At 39.9% G+C, this 23,348-nt stretch overlaps 1 protein-coding gene and 1 pseudogene across 1 annotated transcript in view; both read right to left on the bottom strand.

Moving 5' to 3' along the window:
* SNX25 (sorting nexin 25) overlaps positions 1-23,348 on the bottom strand; it is a 149,446-nt gene that overhangs the window by 28,741 nt on the left and 97,357 nt on the right. Inside the window, 4 exon segments of the mRNA XM_049772429.1 lie at positions 722-835; positions 3,841-3,981; positions 6,007-6,138; positions 16,342-16,497. Coding sequence (XP_049628386.1) covers positions 722-835; positions 3,841-3,981; positions 6,007-6,138; positions 16,342-16,497 — 543 coding nt within the window.
* Positions 11,798-12,988, bottom strand: LOC126006152 (methyl-CpG-binding domain protein 3-like; annotated as a pseudogene).

Genomic DNA, 23,348 nt, shown 5'->3' with positions numbered 1-23,348 from the left:
ATCTCAATCACTGTGAGAAACTTAAAAATGACAATTCCTCGGTATTTTCCAGCAAACATGTACCCCCAAGAAAAGCATTTGAAGCTTATGAATGCATTCTTCATACTGGCCTCAAACAGAAAACTATCCATAAGCACTTCAACAGCAGATGAGCAGACCAAATAGGCCACCTTTCTTTGCCACAATGAAAAACCAGGGCAACAACAAAAACAAATTATGCATAGCTAAGTAAGGACAGTGGCTGGATCTCAGGAACGCAATGTTCAGAAACAAGTTCATGCTGAATGATTTCACTTACAGTCCTAACTTCCTCTGTCAAATAGTCCTAACTCTCTCTGTTGGCAGAAGTAAAATCATGAGGATCCTGTTACCTTTGAGGGGGAGCAAAGACAGAAGAGAGTTGGGAGGTTCGGTAAACCTCTTTTCCCTCATAATTCTCATATAATTAATGGGGTTGAACAGTGGTCCTTACATTTTGACCATTTGGCTGGTTTCCTTTGTGAAGTGTCTGTTAAAAAATTTCACAAGGGGCTTCTTATGGAAGAATGAAAAGTTGTTTTATCTGTATTTCTATGAGTACATCAGACTTTAATTCTATTCTAAAGGAAAAATACTAAAGATAACTGGAAATCTGGTATACTCTGTGAGAACAAAAGTGAGTACAGGACTTAAAATAAAGATGTAAAGATGAATATTTTCCTCTAAATTTTTAATTGCTTACCTGTAAAAATTTATTTAATTGATTCTTGGACTTTTCCATAAACTTTTGATCTATAGATTTGAAAGGCAGCTTGCTAAGAGAAGGCAACTGGACTTTTTTTAAAGAAGGGAAACACTGTAGGAAGACAAAACCAGATGTTAGCATCTTGAAATTACATACTAAACGTAAAAAAAAGGAAGGCAGCAAAATTAGTACAAATCACATCTCTCCCTCCTGTCTTTATTCCTCTGAGAGTTCAAACCTCAAAAATTTCCCCTTCTCTGATCAAATACAGGGGTTTCAAGGAATAGGACTTTTTCTGTGAAGAATTTGGCTCTTAGATTCCTGAGTGCCTAGAAGCTGGGAAATTCTAGGCTGGGCAAGCACACATCTGAATCAGGAGCAAAAGGTTTCCTAGTAGAACATATTTTGCTTACAGTATCTTCAAAAAATATCAAAATTTATGAAAGGTGACAAAAACTGGATCATAGCTGAATTATCTCTTTTCAATGACAAACCGCATAAAGCAATGTATTAATGTGTTAAGAAGTGATAATAGCAGGTTTCCCATGGAGCACTGTTAGTCTTCCACATACTGTACTAGAAATCTTGGCATGTGTGACAGCTTGGCATCTGTGAGGTTGGAAATACCATCATTTCCCCTTTCCTATGAAATAATCAAAAATAGATAAGATCAAGAACCATTTGACCATAAAGTCAGTGGTCTTTATGCCAAACATCTGCTAGGCTGCTTCTTCGACAGACATTCTAATGTTTCAGGCTCTGTCTCATTTCCATTGAGTGTATTAGCTTAATGAAATGTGCAAGTGAGCAGAGTTTTTTGGCCTGAGTTTTACTCCTGTGGTCACCATCTATGCATTGAAGGATTTCAGTAAAAAAGAGTTGGCATATTAGGGCTTTGGAGCCACAATTTCAGTGACAATTGGCCCAAAAAAGTATTTGAATCAGGGCAAATTTTCAGAGAAATAAAACCAGCCATGAGAATTGGAAGACTGACATCCTGGGGGACCTAAAAGGATGCTTCTTATCACAGCTGTCAACAGGAAGGTTATTTCAGGAACTGACAACTCAGTGACAGGGAGCACCAAGATAAGAGAAGAACCCAGTACCAAGGACAGATGAGGAAGGTGACAGGCAGAAATGTTTATAAAGTATGTCCTCTCCAATACTTCAGTGTAATTGGCTTTGTTTGTTTGTTTTGGTTTGTTTGGGGGCCTTTGCTCAGAGGTTATTCCTGGCTCTGCACTGAGAAATTACTTCTAGTGGTGCTTTGGAGACCATATAGAATAATGGGGACTGAACCCACATCAGCTGCATGCAGGGCAAACACCCTACCTACTGTACTATTGCTCCAGCCCCTAGTTTTTGATCTTCAAGTACTTATTTTTCTACTTTATTTCAATATCTCCTCTCTGCTCCTTTTTACCTTCTTTTTATTTTTATCAGATATGAGACAGATACTAAGTTTTGGCCATATGTGGTGCTGAACAGTTAGTATAGTGGGTAGTGTGCTTGCCTTGCATGCAACTGACCCCTGTCCTAGGTTTGATCCTCTCCATAGGAGTAATTCCTCTCTCCTCCCCACTAGGAGTAATTCAGAGCCAGTAGTAAGTCCTGAGTATCACCCAGTATGACCCAAAAGCTAGGAAAAAATTATTGACCACACAATGGTTGGTCAGAAGAAAAATATGCATTTTTTATCGTGTTCATTTTTTCTCAATAATGTTCTTATATTACATAAACATGCTGGTTTCCACACTGTTAGAATGACCACAGTGATTCTGAAAATGCTGTTGCGTGAAATATGGTGCACCACTCTTTAAACTTTAAAGTTTAAAGCAATTGAAATTATAGCCTTCAGAAACTAGTGATTAAAATAATTGAATATAATCACCCTGGGAGTGAAAAGTTAAAGGAAAGAGACCTATTTAATTTTTAAGTGACAGCTGTGAGAGATGACCACAGGATTTTACTAGCACATTGTGAGCAGGAGATAAATGAGTTATTCTGATGATTTAGAACAGACAAAGATGTGTGACATATGAGTTAGTCTACAAGGGCCTAGCTGAAAGAAGAAGTCATTGAAGAACATTTCCTCTGCTGGGGGTAGAAGGCAACTACTTCCAGTAGAAGGCAAGTTATAAAAGGCACAAACTCAAAGAAAACTGAAGAATGTGGAACTGAAAGTAAGATGGTCCTGTATGCAATCCAGGCTTGGTCACTTTGTATACATCTTATAATGTCAATAAAACTCTCTGGGATCATTTCTCCACATCTATCAAATGAAAGAATTGACCTGAATTAGTGGGAGCTACAAGTAGTTCTGCACCTGCATATCTACACTCAATTCATAGACTCAATAGACATTCAATACATACACAGTGTTTTAAACACACAAATGCTTTAAAAACAATGCTCAAACTATTGTTAATAAAAATATAACAATAATGCTCATTTCCTGCAATACCTTCCTCTTTATGCATTATAAAAATGTATTAATTCTCCCAATGAAATGAGGCAAGTGAGGCAAATACCATCAGCAGGTACATATATATATATATATTTTATTGAAGAAGAGAAAGAGAAATAATGAGAAAGTGACATGTCCCTGAATACAAAACTATTAAATAGGAAATCAGCATTTTAGCTTGAACAACCCTGTTAACAGACATAACATTTTAGTGACTCCCTTATGCTATCAGAAAGAATCCAAATCATTATATTTTCTAGAATATAGAAAAAATATATATGCATTTTTTATATACACTGTAACCTTTAACTGATTTCACTACCTTCTAAAAGAGAGAATCAAAAAAAGTTACTGGTGCCAGATGAGAACACCTCATCCCCCACTCCCCAATCCTCCACTCACCCACCCACCCCCACACACTTCACAGTCCCACTTGAGGTTCAATAGCAATTTACATTTTCATGATAAAAATCAGACAACCTGTCCTGAAGGATTTAGAATAGATAATGGTGTGACATGCATGAGTTAGTATAAAAACCAGCAGCTTAACTGCAAGAATAAAATATTTTTTAATATATATAAACAGTAAAACAAGCTACTAAATACCCCCTTGATTAGCAACTAAATCATTGCTCAGAAGTGTCCATACCTCACTAAGTTTCCGGTGCAAATTCTGAAATTCACTGAGTTTTCTGGGGACGGTCCAGTTCTTGGTCTCAACTTCCCCAATTTCTTGTAAGCTTACCAAGATAAAGTAACAGGGCATTTGCTCACCATTCTCTTCTGTGACCTTAGGAGTAAAATATGACAGGTAATGATAATGCAAAGCGAATGTGGTAAGCAATATTTTTAAATGACCCCCAAGATTCCCTTTCAACAGTGCATATACTCTGCATTGGACCAAAGATGATTCTACTAAAACAATGAAGTTATAACGCATAGCTTAGATGACTTTAAAACAGACGATTTGAGTGGACCTAACCTAATTAGAGGAGTCCTTCAGAAGATGGGAGAATTCACTGGCTATGAGCAGAAGTTGGAAAAACTGGGAGCACAGAAAAGGAATCCATCACTGTTGCAAGTTTGCCAATGAAAAACGACACACAGAAAGGGCCTGGAAGTATGTCTCCTGACAGCAAGAGAAAGTATATTTCTGTTCTGCACCACAAGGAAATAAATTTGACCTACAATCCAAATGAATTTGGAAGTGGATTTTTCCTGAGCCTTTAGAACTCAGGCTGATCATTAATAACATCTTAATTTCAGCTTGTGATATAATGAGCAGAGAACCAAGCCATCATGCATTGCCAGGCTGCTAAGTGTGAACTAATAAATGGACATTGTTGGACCAAGAGAGTTAATTCAAAGGGCTGAGTATATGCTTTGCATGCTGGAGACCCAGTTCAACCCCTGGCATTAAAATTCCACCCCCAAAGAATCCCTAGGACAATTCTTGAATGCAGAGCTGAGAAGAGCCCCCAAATACTACGAGGTGTGCCCTCAAAGTAAAGATAATGATTAAGAATTGTTTTAAGTAATGAAATTTGTACAGGAGAAGAAAATTAATATAGTGGATGTAACATCTTAACTCTGAGATCCTGAAAAAACTAAGTAATCACAAACAGAGGTCAGATACAATAAAATTATCTCTTTGAAAAAATTATGCTCTTAGAGAATGATGAGGGCTTCCTAAGTTTATTTGAAGAATTCAACAAACAGGCCAGCAAGTGCAGGAGGAAAGGTGCTTGACTTGTCTGCAGTGACCCCATTTGAGCCCTAGTATGATCCTATATAGCCTTACCAACCAGCACAGAACCAGAGGGAGTCCCAGAGTACCCCTGAATGTGGCCTCCAAATCGCCCCTCAAAGAAAGAAGTCAACGAAGTCAACAAACCAGCTTTGGGGCTATATCCACAATGCCCAAGTGTGATCCTGGCTCTGTATTCAGGAGCCACTCCTGGAAGTGCCTAGAGGACTACATATGGTGCCAGAGATTGAATGAGGATCAGCTGCGTGCATAGATTGCTATTTGTTCCTTATCTGGCAGAATGCTTTCTATTCTATGACTGACAGGAGAACAAGTGGGAAAGAAGTCATCAATACTAACAAAGTAATTGCTTTTGAGCATTTCCCTTTAAATGAAATTACCTTTACAGACAAAAGGAGATATAAATATATATATATATACAGTATATCATACATACTACAATAGTATACTGTATATATTAGTACTATATCCCATAGATAGTATATTCTAAATATATATGATGGACTTGGGGCCACATCTGGAAGTGTTCAGGGGTTACTCCTGGCTCTGTGCCTCAGAAAATCACTACTGGCAGCTTGGGGGACCATATAGGATGCAGGGATCTGAAACCCAGGTTAACTACAGATATAATATATTTTAAAAAGTGCTATCCAAGCAAAAGATGTTCTGATTCATGGGGAAAATACTCATTATTAATGATCTAAAATATGAGCAGCTGAAGTCAACAGAATGTATGAATCAGCTTTCAGATGGTGTTTCCCCAGAAAAGTTTCCGGTGCTAAGTTTCCGGTGTAATTTAAGGGCTTTAAGTGCTCCTATCTGCAAGTGGCTTACACGTCCTGTAAATGGCAGACAACTTTCTCTCTCAAATGGGGTGAGATCAGACCAACCTACTGTGCTAAGCAAATCCTGGATCCCAGTCATACGTAAACCAAACTGAAAATAGGAGGGAAGGAAGTTAGAACAAATGCAGAACAAATGTGGGTTTTCAATCCTTAGTGGCAACGTTTCAGAATAAAAGCATGACTTACAAAGTCAAACTCTTACCTCTCCATGCGTGATGGATGCTTTCCACAGACCCAGGTTCTCACACCACCAATCTGTTCTGGCCATGTGCAGCTGAAGATCTTTGCATTCTTTCTCTATTTGCAATATTTCATCCTTCAACTTGGAAACGATCTGCAACACGGAAAAAATCCTGGACATTGAGACCATTTAAAATACTGATAAAAATTTAGCCAAATAACCAGATATAAAATTGACACCCAAAACCCATGACCTTCTATATACTGACAATGAATAATTTGAAAATAAAATTAAAATGACAATCTAATTAATAAAAAGTAAAAAAACGCCTTCCTGGGAGCCGGGAGTCTAGCAGGAGGAGGTTTGGCAGGCCCCTGCCATGCCGGAGGCCTGCTTGGCCAGGCCTAGGGGGGGTGTGGGACTTGGGTAACACCAGCACCCCTCTGCCGCCTTGCTCCAGATCTCCAGGGCTTCCCCGGGCCACACGCCTGGGCAAGCCGGTGAGTTGGGTCCCTTGGTGGAGCTTGAAGGTACCCTAGGCCTTCCCCCACTATCCATGCGGCTCCTTAGGGAGGGTCTGGGTGGGGCTCTGAACTTCTGGTCTCCCAGCTTCTTGAAGGATCTCTCCTTCCTGGGAGCCGGGAGTCTAGCAGGAGGAGGTTTGGCTGGCACTGGTAATCTCTGTCCAGTCTACATTTTCAAAATCGCGCGGGGGCGATAGCCCCCGAGCACACAAGAAACATTAATAGTACTCTCACAAGAAACATTAATAGTACTCTCACAAGAAACATTAATAGTACTCACTATCATTGAATTATGTTTTATGTATGCAGAATGTCCATTTTGTACTCTGCCCTTTTGCATACCCCTTCATAAGTTCATATTTCTCTTTAACTTCTTTAACTCCTATCATTACTCCTTTTTTTACCCTTTCTAATTTAAGTACTGTTGAGTCCTAAGTCACAGACCAAAGTGGTGCCCTAGAGTTAACACCCACCCAACTATTTTAAAAGGCATAAAAAGGACACATATCTTTTCAACATTTTATGGGTGTTTTCTTTGACGGCTATAACTTTTGCTAAATACTTTCTTATACAGTGATGATTCCCCCCCCCATCATGTTTTTTATCTTCTCTTTGTGAACTACTCAATATGGAATTTGGTGTGAAAGAATCCCTCAGTTCAATACTTATGTTTGAACCAAGTCATGGGTCTTGTTGGAAATGTTCTTATGCCCCCATATATCTGATAGCACCACGTGGCTTTATATCTTGTTTGCGTAGGCACACTAACATGGGAAAATACTATACATACCAATAAGTTCTTATCTAATAGAAATGGGAACACACAAATCTTGTAGTGCAATGAGACCTTACACCCTGAACATTGACATAAAGACCTGACACAGGCCTCAGAAGAATGGGCATTCTCCATTTACCCCTTGATCTACAGAAGACATTTACAAAACATCCAAGGTTGTATATAACATCACCCGGAGGCATTCCAGTACCAGGGACGACCCTACAGCTGCTCTGACATCGATCTACTCAAAAGAGACACCCCTTAACACTGAGAAGACAACAAGAACAATGACCTGCTTACTGGACAGGGCTTGCTGTATTGCCCCTTTATGGTGAGGTTTGTCTATAACATCACCTGGAAGCAATCCTCTACCACGGAAGACCCTACCACTGCTCAGACATTGTCCTGCTCAAAAGAGACTTCCCTTAACAATTAGAAGACTTAACAACAACAACCTGCTTACAGGACAGGGCTTCCTGCATTGCCCTTTCATGGTGAGGTGAAACGAGAAGGCACTCCACATCATGACTTCAATGTAGGACATGCAGATTCCAGAATCTTTAATACAGAAACATGAGACCAACAACAGAGACTGTGTGATAAGTGTGTTGGTGCTACGGACAATGTCTTGGAGCGAACAATAACTTGCCTGAGGCCTAGAGCTGGTCTTATGCCAGGAAACTTCAGGGGTAGGATCTCTTTGTATTTAGGCCAAGGTTATTCCTTTCCATGCCTCTCATATTTTGGTGGGCCTATGCAAACAACAATTGCCACTCTAACACCGTTTTTACTGTGCTCCTTTGACTCTAATCCTTAAAACGCACCCACTTAAAATTTGAGGTTAACTTAAGCTAATATGCATGTACATGGAAATGTAAAAAATACTATGCCTCTAATGTTTAAGGAGTTACGTAAGTTTGATGGCTTTAGATTGCCTTGTGTGCTGTTAAGAAATATTATAATGTGCTACAATCTGGGGACTTGAGGGACAAAGTAATTACACATGGATTCTGTTTTATTTATCTTAACTTTCTTTGGTGAAAGTTCAAAGTTAAGATATCAGCAAGGGGACTTCTTCTGATAATTATGTTATGGGTTATTGTCCTTCCACTGTAACTTTACCTTATCCTCTTTCTTTGCATCTTTTGTTCTCATAATTCAAAATAAAAAAATTATAATAAAAAAAAGTAAAAAAACACCTAGGAATAAATTTATGAAAGAAAATGAAAGACTTCAACAATAAGAATGTCAAACACTGATGAAAAAAATTAAAGAGAAAATAAATAATAATCCATGTTTGTAGATTAGAAAATTAAATACTGTCAAGATACCAATGCTATGCAGAACAGTCTGCATATTCAACATCATCCTATTACAATACTGGTGATAGTTTTTGCATAGGGAACCCCAGACTAAAATTCATATGGAATCTCAAAGTTCATGTGGAATCTCAATTCATGTGGAATCCTAAGCATTCATAAGGAAGCATAATGAACCTCAAATAGTCAAAACGATCATGAAAACAGAGAACAAAAGTGGAAGATTCCCATTTTCAATTTCAAAACTTACTACAAAGAAATACTAACCAAACACCGAGGCATTGCTACAAAGACAAATTTAAAAAAACAAAAACAAAAACAACCAAAGGACTAAAATGCTAAGAAATAAAATCTCACATATATAAACAAATAATTTTCAATAAGAATGTCAAAACTATCAATGGATAAAGTACAATCTTTTCTAAGAATAATTGATAGAGACCTGAATAGTTACCACAGTACAAAGATGTTGAACCTTTACTAAGTACTACGTGTAACATCAATTCAAAATTAATCAAGGACATAAAGGTCAAACAATAAAATTATTAAAACAGGCAGGTCAGAGCAGTGGGGCAAGCAGTAGGGCATTTGCCTTGCATGTGCTAACCTAGGATGGAGGGTGATCCGATCCCCAGGCATCCTATATGGTCCCCAAGCCAGAAGTTATTTCTGAGCATATAGCCAGGAGTAACCAGAGCATCACTAGATGTGTGTGTCCCCCCCACCCCCAGCCAAAAAAAAGAAAACAGGCAGAACACAGCATGGAACTGACAATGATTCTAGTTATGTCATCAGAGGTACAAAGAAAACCTAATAGACTAACTGGATCTCATAAAAATTAAGAAACTTGGGGCCAGAGTGAGAGCACAGCAGTTAAGCATTTGTCTTGGACGTGGCCAACACAGGATGAACCCTGGTTTGAATCCTGACATATGGTCCCCAGAGCGAGCCAGGAGCGACTTCTGAGTGCAGTACCAGGAGTAACTCCTGAGCGCTGCCAGGTGTGACTCAAAAACAAAAAACAAACAAAAAAATTAAGAAAATTTTCTCTTTCCTTCCTTTCTTCCTCCCCCTCCCATCCTTTCTCCCCTTTTCCTTTCTTCCCTCCCTTTTCCTCTTTTCTTCCTTCCTTCCTTCCTTCCTTCCTTCCTTCCTTCCTTCCTTCCTTCCTTCCTTCCTTCCTTCCTTCCCTCCCTCCCTCCCTCCCTCCCTCCCTCCCGTCCCTTCTTTCCCTCTCTCCTCCCTTCCCTCCCCCTTCCCACATTCCTTCCCTCCCTCCTTCCTTCCTTCAAAAAAAATTAATAAACTTAATAATAATTAGGAAAACTTTTGCAAAAAACATCATTGATTTAGTAAAAAGTCAACCAATGTGTTCTGGTTCTCATTTCCTATGAGGTGAAGAAGCTTCTCAATTTAACTTAGTTCCATTTGTTTATCTCGTTTCTACTTATTTATCTTGCTTCTACTTGTTTGGTCAGTGGCGTTTCATCCTTGAAGATACCTTTAGCTGCCACCAGGAGTTCTACCTATGTTTTCCTCTATGTAGCTTATGGATTCAGATTTGATATCAAGGTCCTTATTGCATTTTGGTTTGACCTTTGTGTATGGTGTCAGTTGTGTATGGGTTCAGTTTCTTGCACATAGCTGACCAGGTATCCCAGAATCACTTGTTGAAGAGGCTTTCCTCCATTTAACATTGTTTTCTTCTTATCAAAAATTAACTTCCATATACCTGGGAATCTCAAGATATTCAATTCTATACCACTGACCTGAATGTCTTTAGTCCAATACCATGCCATTTTAATTACTGTTCTGTTTGAAGTTAGAAAGATGATGCATTTATTATTTTCCCAAGGATTATTTTAACCATTTATGAAGGTTTATTGTTTCCTATGAATTTCAAAATTTGATTCTTTGAAAAATGTCATGGGCACTGAATCTGTAACAATGCTTTTGGAAGTATTGCCATTTTAATGTTATTATTTCTCCTCTTCTGAACATCAACTTGTCAAGGGTTCTTTCCTTCCTTGGAAGATGTACTGGATCTATGCCTGTCCCACCCTCCTGCATTTTACCATCAGGGTAGGGGCTGGCTGGTTCATTTTCACTGCTTTCACAATCATGTCTATTTCCTACAGGCAAACATGAGGCTTTCAGTGCCAGTGATGCTTCACTGTGACCAGCACAACCTTATATGTTTGCTCAACACTTATGAAGGACAGATGAGCAAAGTGTTGAACTCCAGAGAGATCAAATACACTGAGCCATGGGCCACACCTTTTCTTGGATTAAAGATATGCCAAGATTGGTAAAATGTGATCTTACAGATTTTAACTTTTAAATTCTGTTGGCTTTTATGATTTGTAAGATTTTAAACTAATTTTTTATTTAAATCAAGAATCATAATTTACAATGTTATTGATAGTTGAGCTTTAATCATGTAATATTTCAATGCCAATCCTACCACAAGTATCACTTTTCCACCACCACTGTTCCCAGATTCCATCTCCACCGCACTTGTGTGCTCCCTCCCACCTGCCATCTTGACAGGCGATACTGTGCAGCTGCAATGATGAAATAATGCAATTTGCTACAACCTGGTTGAAACTGGAAGATATCCTCTTGAGTGAAAGAAGCTAGAAAAAGAATGACAAAGAGGATGATCTCACTATCTGTGGTAAATAGAATAAGATTTGAAAATGTAATGTATTAAAGGAAGGATGCCTAGATTGCCCTTGACTGCAGAGTTTAGGGAGAAGAAAAGGAAAGAAATCAAGAGTGGGAAGGAAGAAGACAAGAAAGGTAAGTAAAGGGCATATAGGTAAGTAAAGGGCATATAGGTAATGGGCTTCAGCTATACTGGTGCCTTATGCTGAGAGAATGGTACAGCTAATTCTGATGATGTGGAGAGTGGTACAGCTAAACATCCAGAACACAGACCCAATAATGCTAAAAACAGGACATTTAAGCTGCAACCACTGGAATTTCATGTTGGCTTTTAAAATGACTCTGTGCCTGCACAATTCTAGTAGTTCTCTCAATTATATTCAAAGAAGAAGGTAAAATAGACTATTATTAAGAAATGATTCATAAGAGAAAGCTCTACCGTCTCCCCACAAGGCACTGTGGGCAGGGAGAGAGACCTAGACTCACAGATTCATGTACCCCAAATCCTGAATGAATTACAGCAATTTTTTTTTTACAACAAACCACACACTCAGATGGCTTTATTCACGGGAAAGGGGGCCCATCTGCTGCCACCGGTATCCTAGCCAGGGGGTGCCAGGGTCCATGGCCACACATGGGACCTTCATGAACTTGTGCTTGGACAGGACTTGGGGGCAGGGATGACACCACAGTCCCCCCATAGGGCAAGTGTCCAGGTGGGTGGGGGATGACCTAGGAGGGGAAGAGGCTCCTCCCCACTGTGGCATCACCCCAGGCCCAGCCTCTGGCACCCCCAGGAAAACAAACGGAGACCATGGATGAGCCCCGCCAAGGCTGTGATCCGCCCCATCAGGGTGGAAGCTTCCAGAACTTGGGCAAGGCAGAGCTGCCATTCCCACATATTAGTGGGACCCTGGCTAATAGGCGTGTCAGGCTATAGCTGCAGAGACTACACAGGACCTGGGGGGCCCTCGGTGTCCAACTATCTCTCGGCCCCCCTCACCCTCGAAGGCTCTGGACGCAGCAGGAAGGATCCCCAGGGTCCAGGGCAACCCCACAGGAGCTCTGTGGGCAAGACGCAGGCATCAGGGCAGAGCCCACCAGCCAATGTCCTCAAGTGCCTTGGAGAGGGGAAGCAGGCATCACCCGGACTCTAGACACGCTCCAGGTCAGGGTCCTGGTCAGGCTCCTCTTCATCATCTTCATCATCATCCTCATCATCCTGGTCCAGAGGTGTGTCGCCATCCCGGGCCAGCTCCTCCACGTGTGCCAGCATGTCTGCCATGAGTGCTCCTCCAGCCGCTTCCGCACCTGCTGCACCAGCTCCTCCTGCTTCCAGATGTCCTCGTCGGTCACCATAAAGGCCTTGCAGAGTGGCTGTGCCATGTTCAGCCACACGCCCGGGTTCTTCTCCACAGCAGCCGACAGCTGCCCGGTGATTGGGGCCGTGCTGGTGTGCAGGGCACTGGTGATAGCTGACAGCAGCGTCTCGTCCGTGCAGCCGGGGCCCACGCCTTGCAGGCACTTGGGGAGGTCCATGGTCTGCACCAGCTCCTCAGCAATATCGAAGGCATTGAGGACAGCAAATGTTTTTATAACAATAACAACAAATGGGACATAGCTAAAGTATGAAAAAGGAGGCCAAAGAAATAGTACAGCAATAGTGGTCTTGCCTTACATAAGGCCAACCTGATTTTAATCCCTAACCATTCCATGTGGTTTCTCAAGTATCACTAGGAGTAATTTCTGAGTGGAGAGCCAGGAATAACCCCTGAGCATCACCAGGCATGGCCCAAAAACCAAATATTTATGTATATGAAAGTGGGACATACCAACATAAACTGAAAACAACTATTTCTCGGCTGGATCTCAGATGCCAGCACCCCTATCTCCTTCTCTTCTGTGCTGTGCTGCATTTTCGGCCTGATTTCATCCTGTGTGTGGCTCATCTGCAGACAGCCCACCTTCTCTAAAGCCTTCTGTGGAGGTGAGTCGACATGCCCAGAAAGGGAGGAGCCAGAGGAGCACAGCCACTCTGCTTTGCTTCGCGGCTGTGCACATCATTTAGCCAATGATAAAACCACAACACGTAGAAAAACCCACAATACAAGTGTGACAATGGGGAAACAATGCAGGCCAGCGCCAGACATAGAGAATAACAATGGCAACTCTGATGACTTGAACATGACCAACCAACTAGTCAGTCTCTCAGATAAGGAGTTTAGAATCGCAATATGGAAGATGTTCAAAGAACTCAAAGAAAGTATAGAAGAGAACACTAATAAGAATCAAGAGAATATGAAGATAGAAATCAGAAAACTCCAAACTGAAATTTCAGGTCAAATAACAGGTCTGAAAAACTCAGTAGATGAATTGAAGAAAAACATGGTTGAGCTTTCCCATGGGTTAACAGCAGCTGAGGATAGAATTAGTACACTGGAAGATGAGATGAATAACAATTCCATACAGCAGAAGAAATTGGAAAAAAGCCTCAAAGCAAATGATCAAACAATGGAAAAATTACTCAAAGAATGGGAACAGATGAAAATAGAAAATATCATAGGCTCAACAGAAACAACTTAAGAATCAGGGCCCAGAGAGATAGCACAGTGGTGTTTGCCTTGCAAGCAGTCGATCCAGGACCAAAGGTGGTTGGTTTGAATCCCGGTGTCCCATATGGTCCCCCGTGCCTGCCAGGAGCTATTTCTGAGCAGACAGCCAGGAGTAACCCCTGAGCACTGCCGGGTGTGGGCCAAAAACCAAAAAAAAAAAGAATCATTGGAGTCCCAGAGACCCAGGAAGAAAATCTCCAGGAAGAATCAATGGTCAAGAACATCATTAAAGAGAAACTAACAGAGCTAATGAATACATGCGATCAAATCCTGCATGCCCGAAGAGTACCAACTAAAAGAGACCCCAGAAAAAACACCCCAAGACACATCCTAGTCACAATGACGAATCCCACAGATAGAGACAGAATTCTGAAAGCAGCAAGATTGACAAGAGAAATTACATTCAAGGGAACATTCTTGAGATTTACAGCAGACCTGTCACCGGAAACACTCAAGGCCAGAAAGCAGTGGTGGTACATAGTGACAAAACTCAATGAAATAAATGCTTTGCCTAGAATACTGCACCCAGCAAAACTCACTTTCAGGTTTGAAGGAACAATACATGGTTTCACAGACAAACAACAGCTCAGAAACTTTACAGACTCAAAACCATTCTTAAAAGAAAAACTGAATGGCATACTTTAAGACAAGACTGACCAACAGACACACCAAACTTCGATATAAAGATGGCACTAATTCCCAGGACAATTCTTTCTCTCAATGTCAATGGACTAAATGCACCAGTTAAGAGACACAGAGTGGCTAAATGGATCCAAAAAACTCAATCCAACCTTCTGCTGCCTACAAGAAACGCAGCTGAATAGTCAGAACAAACATAGACTCAAAATAAAAGGCTGGAGGAAAATCATCCAAGCAAACAACACCCATAAAAAAGCTGGAATGGCCATACTAATATCAGATGATGCAAACTTTATACTTAGGAAAGTTGTAAGGGACAAAGATGGACATTTTGTATTAATCAAGGAATACGTACAGCAGGAAGAAATTACTCTCCTAAACATATATGCACCAAATGAGGAGCCAGCAAAATATTTAATAAAATTGTTGACAAATCTGAAAAATAATATCAATAACAACACAATAATTGTGGGGGACCTCAACACGGCATTGTCAACACTTGACAGGTCAACCAGACTGAAACCCAACAAGAATATACTAGACCTGAACAGAGAAATGGAAGAAAGAGGCCTAGTAGATATATACAGGACACTCCACCCCCAGAAGTCTGGATACACATTCTTCTCTAATGTACACAGGACATTCTTCAGGATAGACTACATGCTAGCACATAAAACATACCTCCATAATATCAAGAGGATAGAAATTTTGCAGGCTACTTTTGCTGACCACAAGGCCCTGAAATTATATGTGAACTACAAAGGGACACAGAAGAAAAACTTTAATACCTGGAAGTTAAACAGCCTAATACTGAATTACCAGTGGTTCCAAGATGAAATCAAAGAGGAAATCAAAACCTTCCTGAAAACAAATGACAATGGAGACACAAACTATCAGAACCTATGGGACACAGCAGAAGCAGTACTGAGAGGAAAATTTATAGCTTTGCAAGCACACATCAGGAAAGAAGAAGGGGCATACCTGAATAGCTCATAGAAAGTACTCAGAAAAGGACCCAAAAATAGGGAGGCAGAAGGAAATGACAAAGCTGAGAGCAGAAATCAATGAAGTGGAAACCTGAAAAACAATCCAAAAGATCAACAAAAGCAGAAGTTGGTTCTTTGAAAAAACAAACAAGATTGATAGATCACTGGCAAAATTAACAAAGAAAGAGAGAGAGAGAAACTTGATAACTCATATTAGGAATGAAAAAGTAGAGATCACTACTGATATGGTAGAGATCCAAAGGGTAATCAGAAACTACTTTGAGAAATTCTATGCCACTAAAAATGAAAACCTGGAAGAAATGGATAAATTTTTTGACTCTTATAATCTTCCATGGTTGAATGAAGCAGATGTAGCATATCTAAACACATGCATCACTATTGAGGAAATTAAGACAGTAATCAAGTGTCTGCCCAAAAACAAAAGCTCAGGCCCAGATGGATTTACTAATGAATTCTTTCAAACCTTTCAAGAGGAACTACTACCAATCCTGGCAAGACTCTTCCATGAAATCAAAAAAAAAAGGAAAACTTCCAAATAGCTTTTATGAAGCCAACATCACTTTGATACCTAAACCAGACAGAGATGCTACCAAAAAAGAAAATTACAGACCAATATCGCTGATGAATACAGATGCAAAGATCCTCAACAAAATCCTGGCAAATAGGATTCAATGCCTCATTAAGAAAATCATCCACTACGATCAAGTAGGTTTCATCCCAGGAATGCAAGTCTGCTTTAACATCTGAAAACTACTATTTCTCAAATTATGCAAATGGAAATTCTCAAAGACCACCTTAAAAGTGAGTTACCTTCTTGTCGGGTTTTGGTGCATTTTGGATAGAACTTAGAGCTTGCCTCTTATACTCAAGTTTCTCATTTAGTTCTTGTAGTTTGCTTACTGCATATCCGACTTGTTGACTGGTACACTCATCCACAGCTTCCTCTCCCACCTCATCTTCAGGGCCCTGGAGGGGAAAGAAGGCAAAATTAAGGGCCTTATGTATATTAATTACCACAACACCAGGTTACATATCACTATAATACACTATGCTAAAGTCTCAGATTTGACACACAAAAAATTAAAACAAATAGCCTGGATTAAAAAGTGAAGAATTATTTAGAATCAAACTATTTGGTATTCAAAATTATAGTGGTAAAATATATATTTAACAGTCTTAAGAAAAGGCAAGGGGCTGGTGGTTAGAATCTCATATGGTCCAAATGGTGCACACCCCAGAGAAGGAACCTTTAAGTTCTGTGACTAAGATTTTAAGAAGACACTGAGACTTGGCTTCTTTTTAATTGAAATTAATAAAATGCATGTACCTCTAAAATAAGAATTCTAAACCATAACTGATAGAAAACATTTTCAGTATATAGTTATTTAGTTCTTTCTTTAAAAGTACTTTATAGGGGGCCGGAACAGTGGTGCAAGCAATAGGGCATTTGCCTCACACTTGCCAACCTAGGATGAACCCCGATTCGGTCCCCTGGCATCCCATATGGTCCCCCAAGCCAGAAGCCATTTCTGAGTGCACAGCCAGGAGTACATCCTAAGCATCACCGGGTATGGCCCAAAAAAAGCAACAAAACAAACAAAACTTTAGAGGGGCTAAAGAAATAGCATAGCAGTAGGGCATTTGTCTTGCATGTGGCGGACCTAGAACAAACCTGGGTTCCATTCCCAGCATCCCATATGAGCCCCCCAGCCTACTAAGAGCAATTTCTGAGCACAGAGCCAAAAGTAACCCCTGAGCACTGCTGGGTGTGGCCCAAAAACCAAAAATAAATAAATAAAACAAATAAAATAAAATAAAATAAAATTTAGTAAAAAAAAAAAAGTACTTTACATATCCCTAAGTACCTTATTTAACATGATAAACTTTTAGAAAGTTGATTTATGATGCAGAGACCTCATATTTTGGGAAAAAAACTGAATAAATTATGAAGAAGCATGTTACTCATTAGATTTTTGAGCATTAACTCATGTAGGACAATGAAAAGAAACTGCTGCAAATGATCTCCTTGTTGTTAATTCCTTAACTTTCTTCTAGACTTATTCCCTCTAACTTTTACCAATCATATCAAACAGTAAGTTAACAGATCACTTATTTTATTTATTTATTTATTTTTGGTTTTTGGGCCACACCCGGTGGTGCTCAGGGGTTACTCCTGGCTGTCTGCTCAGAAATAGCTCCTGGCAGGGGGAAGAACAGGTAGTCAGGGAGATAATAACAGAGAACTTCCCCACACTCTGGAAAGACACTTCAGGACAAATCCAGGAAGTCAAGAGAGTCCCTAATAAAATAGACCCTAATAAACCCACACCAAGACACATAATAATCCAAATGGCAAAAAACAAAGAGAAAGAGGAACTCCTAAAGGCAATAAGGGAGAAAAAAAACCTCAAGTACAAAGGAAAGGACATAAGAATCAAACCGGATCTTCCATTTGAAATAATTCAAGCAAGAAGACAGTGGAATGACATATTTACACGACTGAATGAAAGAAACTTCCAACCCAGGGTCCAATACCCAGCAAAACTATCATTCATATGGGAGGGCAGACTAAAAACATTCTCAAACATGAACGAACTTGAACTATTTGTGCAAACTAAGCCGATCCTAAGCGACTTACTCAGAGATGAATTACACAATCCAAACCCCCGATTGTAACAACAACCACTGCACACAATACAACTGCACAACAGTCCTCTCTATCAATAATTTCCCTAAATGTGAACGGACTAAACTCTCCATTTAAAAGACACATAGTAGAGAACTGGGTTAGGAAAAATAAACCGGACTTCTGCTGTCTGCAAGAAACACACCTACAGCTACAGGATAAGCACAGGCTTAGAATAAAAGGATGGAAAGTAATTATTCAAGCCAATGGAAAACAAAAAAGAGCAGGGACAGCCATTCTTATATCAGACCAAATTGTATTCAACCTCAAGAAAGCGATCAGAGACAAAGAGGGACAATACTTACTGATCAGGGGAACATTAGATCAAGAAACACTAACCCTGATCAATATCTATGCACCTAATGTAGAGTCAGCAAAATATGTGAGGCAACTACTGGCAAACCTGGAGAAACACATGAAGGGAAATGTGATAATAGTAGGGGACCTCAATACTCCACTATCACCACTGGACAGATCCACCAAACAGAAAAATAACAAAGAAATAAGAGCTCTAAATGAAAAATTAGAAGATTTAGGGCTAATAGATTTATATAGAGCCCTCCATCCCCAGAAAGCAGAATACACATTCTTCTCAAACCCACATGGAACCTTCTCCAGAATAGACCATGTATTAGGATACAAAGCCAACCTATATAAGACCACAAAGGTAAGGATCATAAGAAGTACCCTTTCAGATCACTATGCAACAGAGGTTAAAATTGATGTCAAGAAGAAGCAATGGAGGAAAACTAGTACCTGGAGATTAAACAACATCCTGCTCAACAACAGCTGGATCAAAGAACAACTCAAGGAAGAAATAAAAAGATTCCTTGAGACAAATGACAATGAAGAGACAACATGTCAAAATTTATGGGACACAGCAAAAGCAGTAATTAGGGGGAAACTCATAGCAATAGAGGCCTATGTCAAGAAACAGGAAAATAACAAAACCAACAGTTTAAAAGATCACCTCAAAGAATTGGAACAACAGCAACAGAGAAATCCAACCACAACCAGAAGGCAAGAAATAATAAAAACCAGAGCAGAAATAAACAACATCGAAACCAAGAAAACAATACAAAAAATCAATGAGACCAGGAGTTGGTTTTTCGAAAAATATAAACAAGATAGACAAACCACTGGCAAAACTCACCAAAAAAAAGAGGGAAAACACCCAAAATCAACAGGATCACAAATGAATAGGGGAGAGATTACACAGAACCCCCAAGAAATACAACATATCATGAGATCATACTATGTAACAACCTATACTCAACTAGGCTAGAGAACCCAGTAGAAATCGACAGATTCTTAGACAAACACCTCTCTCCAAGACTGGAAAAGGAAGATCTAGAAAGCCTCTAAACAGACCAAATCACCTCAGAGGAAATTGAAGACGTAATTAAAAAACCTCCGCCTAAGAACAAAAGCCAGGCCCCAGATGGATTTACAAAGTGAATTCTATCAAAATTTCAAGAAGACTTACAGTACCACTTTTCCATAAGGGCATTTTCCCCAAACCATAGAAAAAACTCGGAATCCTCCCCCAACTCTTTTTATGAGGCTAATATCACACTCATTCCCAAAGAAGGCAAAGACACCACCAAAAAAGAAAACTACAGACCAATCTCACTAATGAACATAGATGCAAAGATACTTAACAAAATCTTAGCAAACCGAATTCAGCACTTCATCAAAAAGATCATACATCACGACCAAGTGGGATTCATACCAGGAATGCAAGGTTGGTTCAACATACGCAAATCAATCAATTTGATACATCACATCAACAACACGAAAGACAAAAACCACATGATCATATCAATCGATGCAGAGAAGGCATTTGACAAAATCCAACATCCTTTCATGTTAAAGACACTCAGAAAAATAGGGTTAGAAGGAACTTTCCTCAAGATAGTTACAGCTATATATGAAAAGCCAACAGCCAACATTATACTTAATGGCGAGAAACTAGAAGCATTCCCACTAAGGTCAGGAACTAGACAAGGCTGTCCACTCTCTCCACTCTTATTCAATATAACCTTAGAAGTCCTAGCAATAGCAATCCGACAAGAGAAGGGAATCAAAGGAATTCAAATAGGGAAAGAGGAACACAAGCTATCTCTATTTGCCGACGACTATTGATGATATACATTAAAAACCCTAAAGAGTCCACAGTAAAACTCCTAGAAACAATCAGCCAATACAGCAAAGTGGCTGGATACAAAGTCATACACAAAAGACAGTAGTAGCGTTTTCAATATACAAAAACTGATGTTGAGGAGAGAGAGAATTAAAAACTACATTTCCATTTAAGATAGTATCAAAAAAAATATCAGGTATCTAGGAATCAACCTTACAAGAGAAGTGAAAGACCTATACCAGGGAAAACTTCAAAACACTCCAGAAAGAAATTGAAGACGATCTAAAGAAATGGACAGAACATCCCATGCTCATGGATAGGTAGAATTAACATAATCAAAATGACTATCCTACCCAAAACTCCTATATAGATTTAATGCAATCCCTATCCAAATCCAGACACAATTCTTTAAAAGAAATTAGAACAATCATTAACAAAATTCATCTGGAACCACAAAAGACCCAGATAGCCAAAACACATACTGAAAAACAAGAAGCTGGGTGGAATCTCCTTACCTAACTTTGAAACTATACTATAAAGCCATAGTAATCAAAACAGCATGGTACTGGAACAGAGACAGGACTTCAGACAGTGGGTCAGGACAGAATTCCCAGACATAAACCCCCAGATATACAGCCAAACTAATATTTGATAAAAGAGGCAAAGAATCTGAAATGGAACAAAGAAAAGCCTATTCAACAAATGGTGTTGGCACAACTGGGAAAACCACATGTATGAAAGTGAAAAATCAACCCATAACCTCACTCCTTTCTACAAAAGTCAACTCAAAATGGATCAAAGACCTTGAAATCAGACCCGGAATCTATAAACTTTATTGAGAATAAAATAGGAGAACACTCGAAGACCTATATATCAAAAAGGTCTTTGAGAATGGAGCACCAATGGCAAGAACCTTAGCAGCAAACATAAACAAATGGGACTACATCAAACTAAAAAGCTTCTGCATGGCGAAAGAAACCTTACTTAATGCAAGAAGACAGTTAACAGAATGGGAAAAAATCTTTTCACTAGACATATCAGATAAAGGGCTGATATCTAGAACTTACAAATCACCTCGAAAAACTGAGCCCCTCCAAAACCAAACAAAGCCATAAAAAAATGGGGAGAAGAAATGAATAGACACTTCTCTGAGGATGACAGAAGGATGGCTAACAAACACATGAAAACATGCTCACTTCACTCATCATCAGAGAGATCCAAATCAAAGACAACAATGAGATACCACCTTACAACCAGTGAGGATGGCTCACATAAAAAATACTGAGAACCAATCTTTGTTGGCAGTGGATGCGGTTATAAAGGGAACTCTCATCCACTGCCTGGTGGAATGCCCCCTAGTCCAACATCTATGGAGAACAGTCCTGGAGAGTACTCAAAGAACTCAGAAATGAGCTCCCTTTTGACCCAGCAATTGCACATCCTAGGTATATACCCCCCAAGTATTGGAAGAACATTCATTCCAAAATACGTGTGCACCCCACTATTTATCGCAGCACTCAGATAATAGCCAAATACTTGGAACAACCGCGATGTCCACAACAGAAGAATGGATCATTAAGATGTGGTATCTATACACAAGGAATATTACATGGCAGTCAGAAATGATACAATCACAGATTTTGCAGCAAGGTGGATGGACTTAGATCATGTTAATGTTAAACGAAGTAAGTCAGAAGACAAAAGATAAACACAGAATGGTAGCACTATTCTGAAGCACATAGTACATACATCTCAATCACACAACTAATACTTAACAATCAAATAACAGGGTCTAACAGGGTAGAAACTCCAACCACTGTAATAGTCAACCATATACCCTCGGAACAGTGCCCAAAACACATGAAAAGGAACAACACAAAACTCGCGACTACACATTATACCACAAAAGAAAACAGCAACACACAGAACAGCAGCTAGAGAGAACAGGTACGTAATTAACCTTCTACAATAATGGCCCATAATAATCATGTAGAGATTGTATACAGGAACACAGGTAAAGAATACCAAGGCAAACCACTGGCTCCAATGGAAACATCCCATAAAACTACGTACATTAATGCCTCTATCTTACTATATTTAAAATAACCTCTCAGCTTTTCTGTACACAGGCGTTCTTGTGATACAAAGGGCGGACAAGCTAAGATGGCAACTCGGGATACCACACGAGATACCATACCCAGCTTTGCACTACGAGTTGGCCTGAGAAAACTCTTTAACATACACTTTATCCCTAGGTTTACCTTCTTTTTAGGGTTCAAGCACCGTGACCAGTCCAGACCCACCGAAGCAGGTTAACAGCGACGTACAGACCCAAACTACATGCTCTATTCACTGAAACACATTCAAGCAAACCAGCATTACCTTGCTATTTTTCTCCTCTCTTCTCACACATTTCTTGGTTATTTTTTTCTTTTCTATTTCTTTTCTTTACTTTCTATCCCTTTCTCTTCCTTCCTTTCTTTCTAATGTATTTTTCTCTTTTCTCCCTCCCTACCCCTTCCATACACCTTACCCTTTCCCCCCTCTGGAACTATCCCTCCACCCCTCAATCCCATCCAGACCTCCCTCTATATTAAAACACTTCACCCTCAGTCCTTAATCTATTAGGCAACAAGATCGACCTCCTACCCCAACGAACCAGTACCCAGCACCCAAGAGAAGGGACACCCAGTCAAACCCACACCTCATCCCGGGCAAGAAAAGACAGCCAACTCCCCTGCGGACTCATGCTGCGAGGCCCTCCCTACCAACTCCCCCTAACATGGACTGTTTCTTGAAACCGGACCTAGGTCCAAAAGTATCCCCAATGCAAGAACTCTTCCAAGACCTCCCTGCCGCAAATTTTTACCAACCTGAAGAAGGTCAGGGGGTGTGATGGGAAGATGCCTGGGAACCCACACATCACAAGAAAAACCCAAAAGACAATGGGAAAAACTGTACTTCCAACATAGGCATAAGACCTGTAAT

The sequence above is a fragment of the Suncus etruscus genome, chromosome 4, assembly GCF_024139225.1.
Source record: "Suncus etruscus isolate mSunEtr1 chromosome 4, mSunEtr1.pri.cur, whole genome shotgun sequence".
Classification (NCBI taxonomy): domain Eukaryota; kingdom Metazoa; phylum Chordata; class Mammalia; order Eulipotyphla; family Soricidae; genus Suncus; species Suncus etruscus.
Note: the sequence above shows the minus strand (reverse complement) of the source record. Positions and strands in the feature narration are given on the sequence as shown.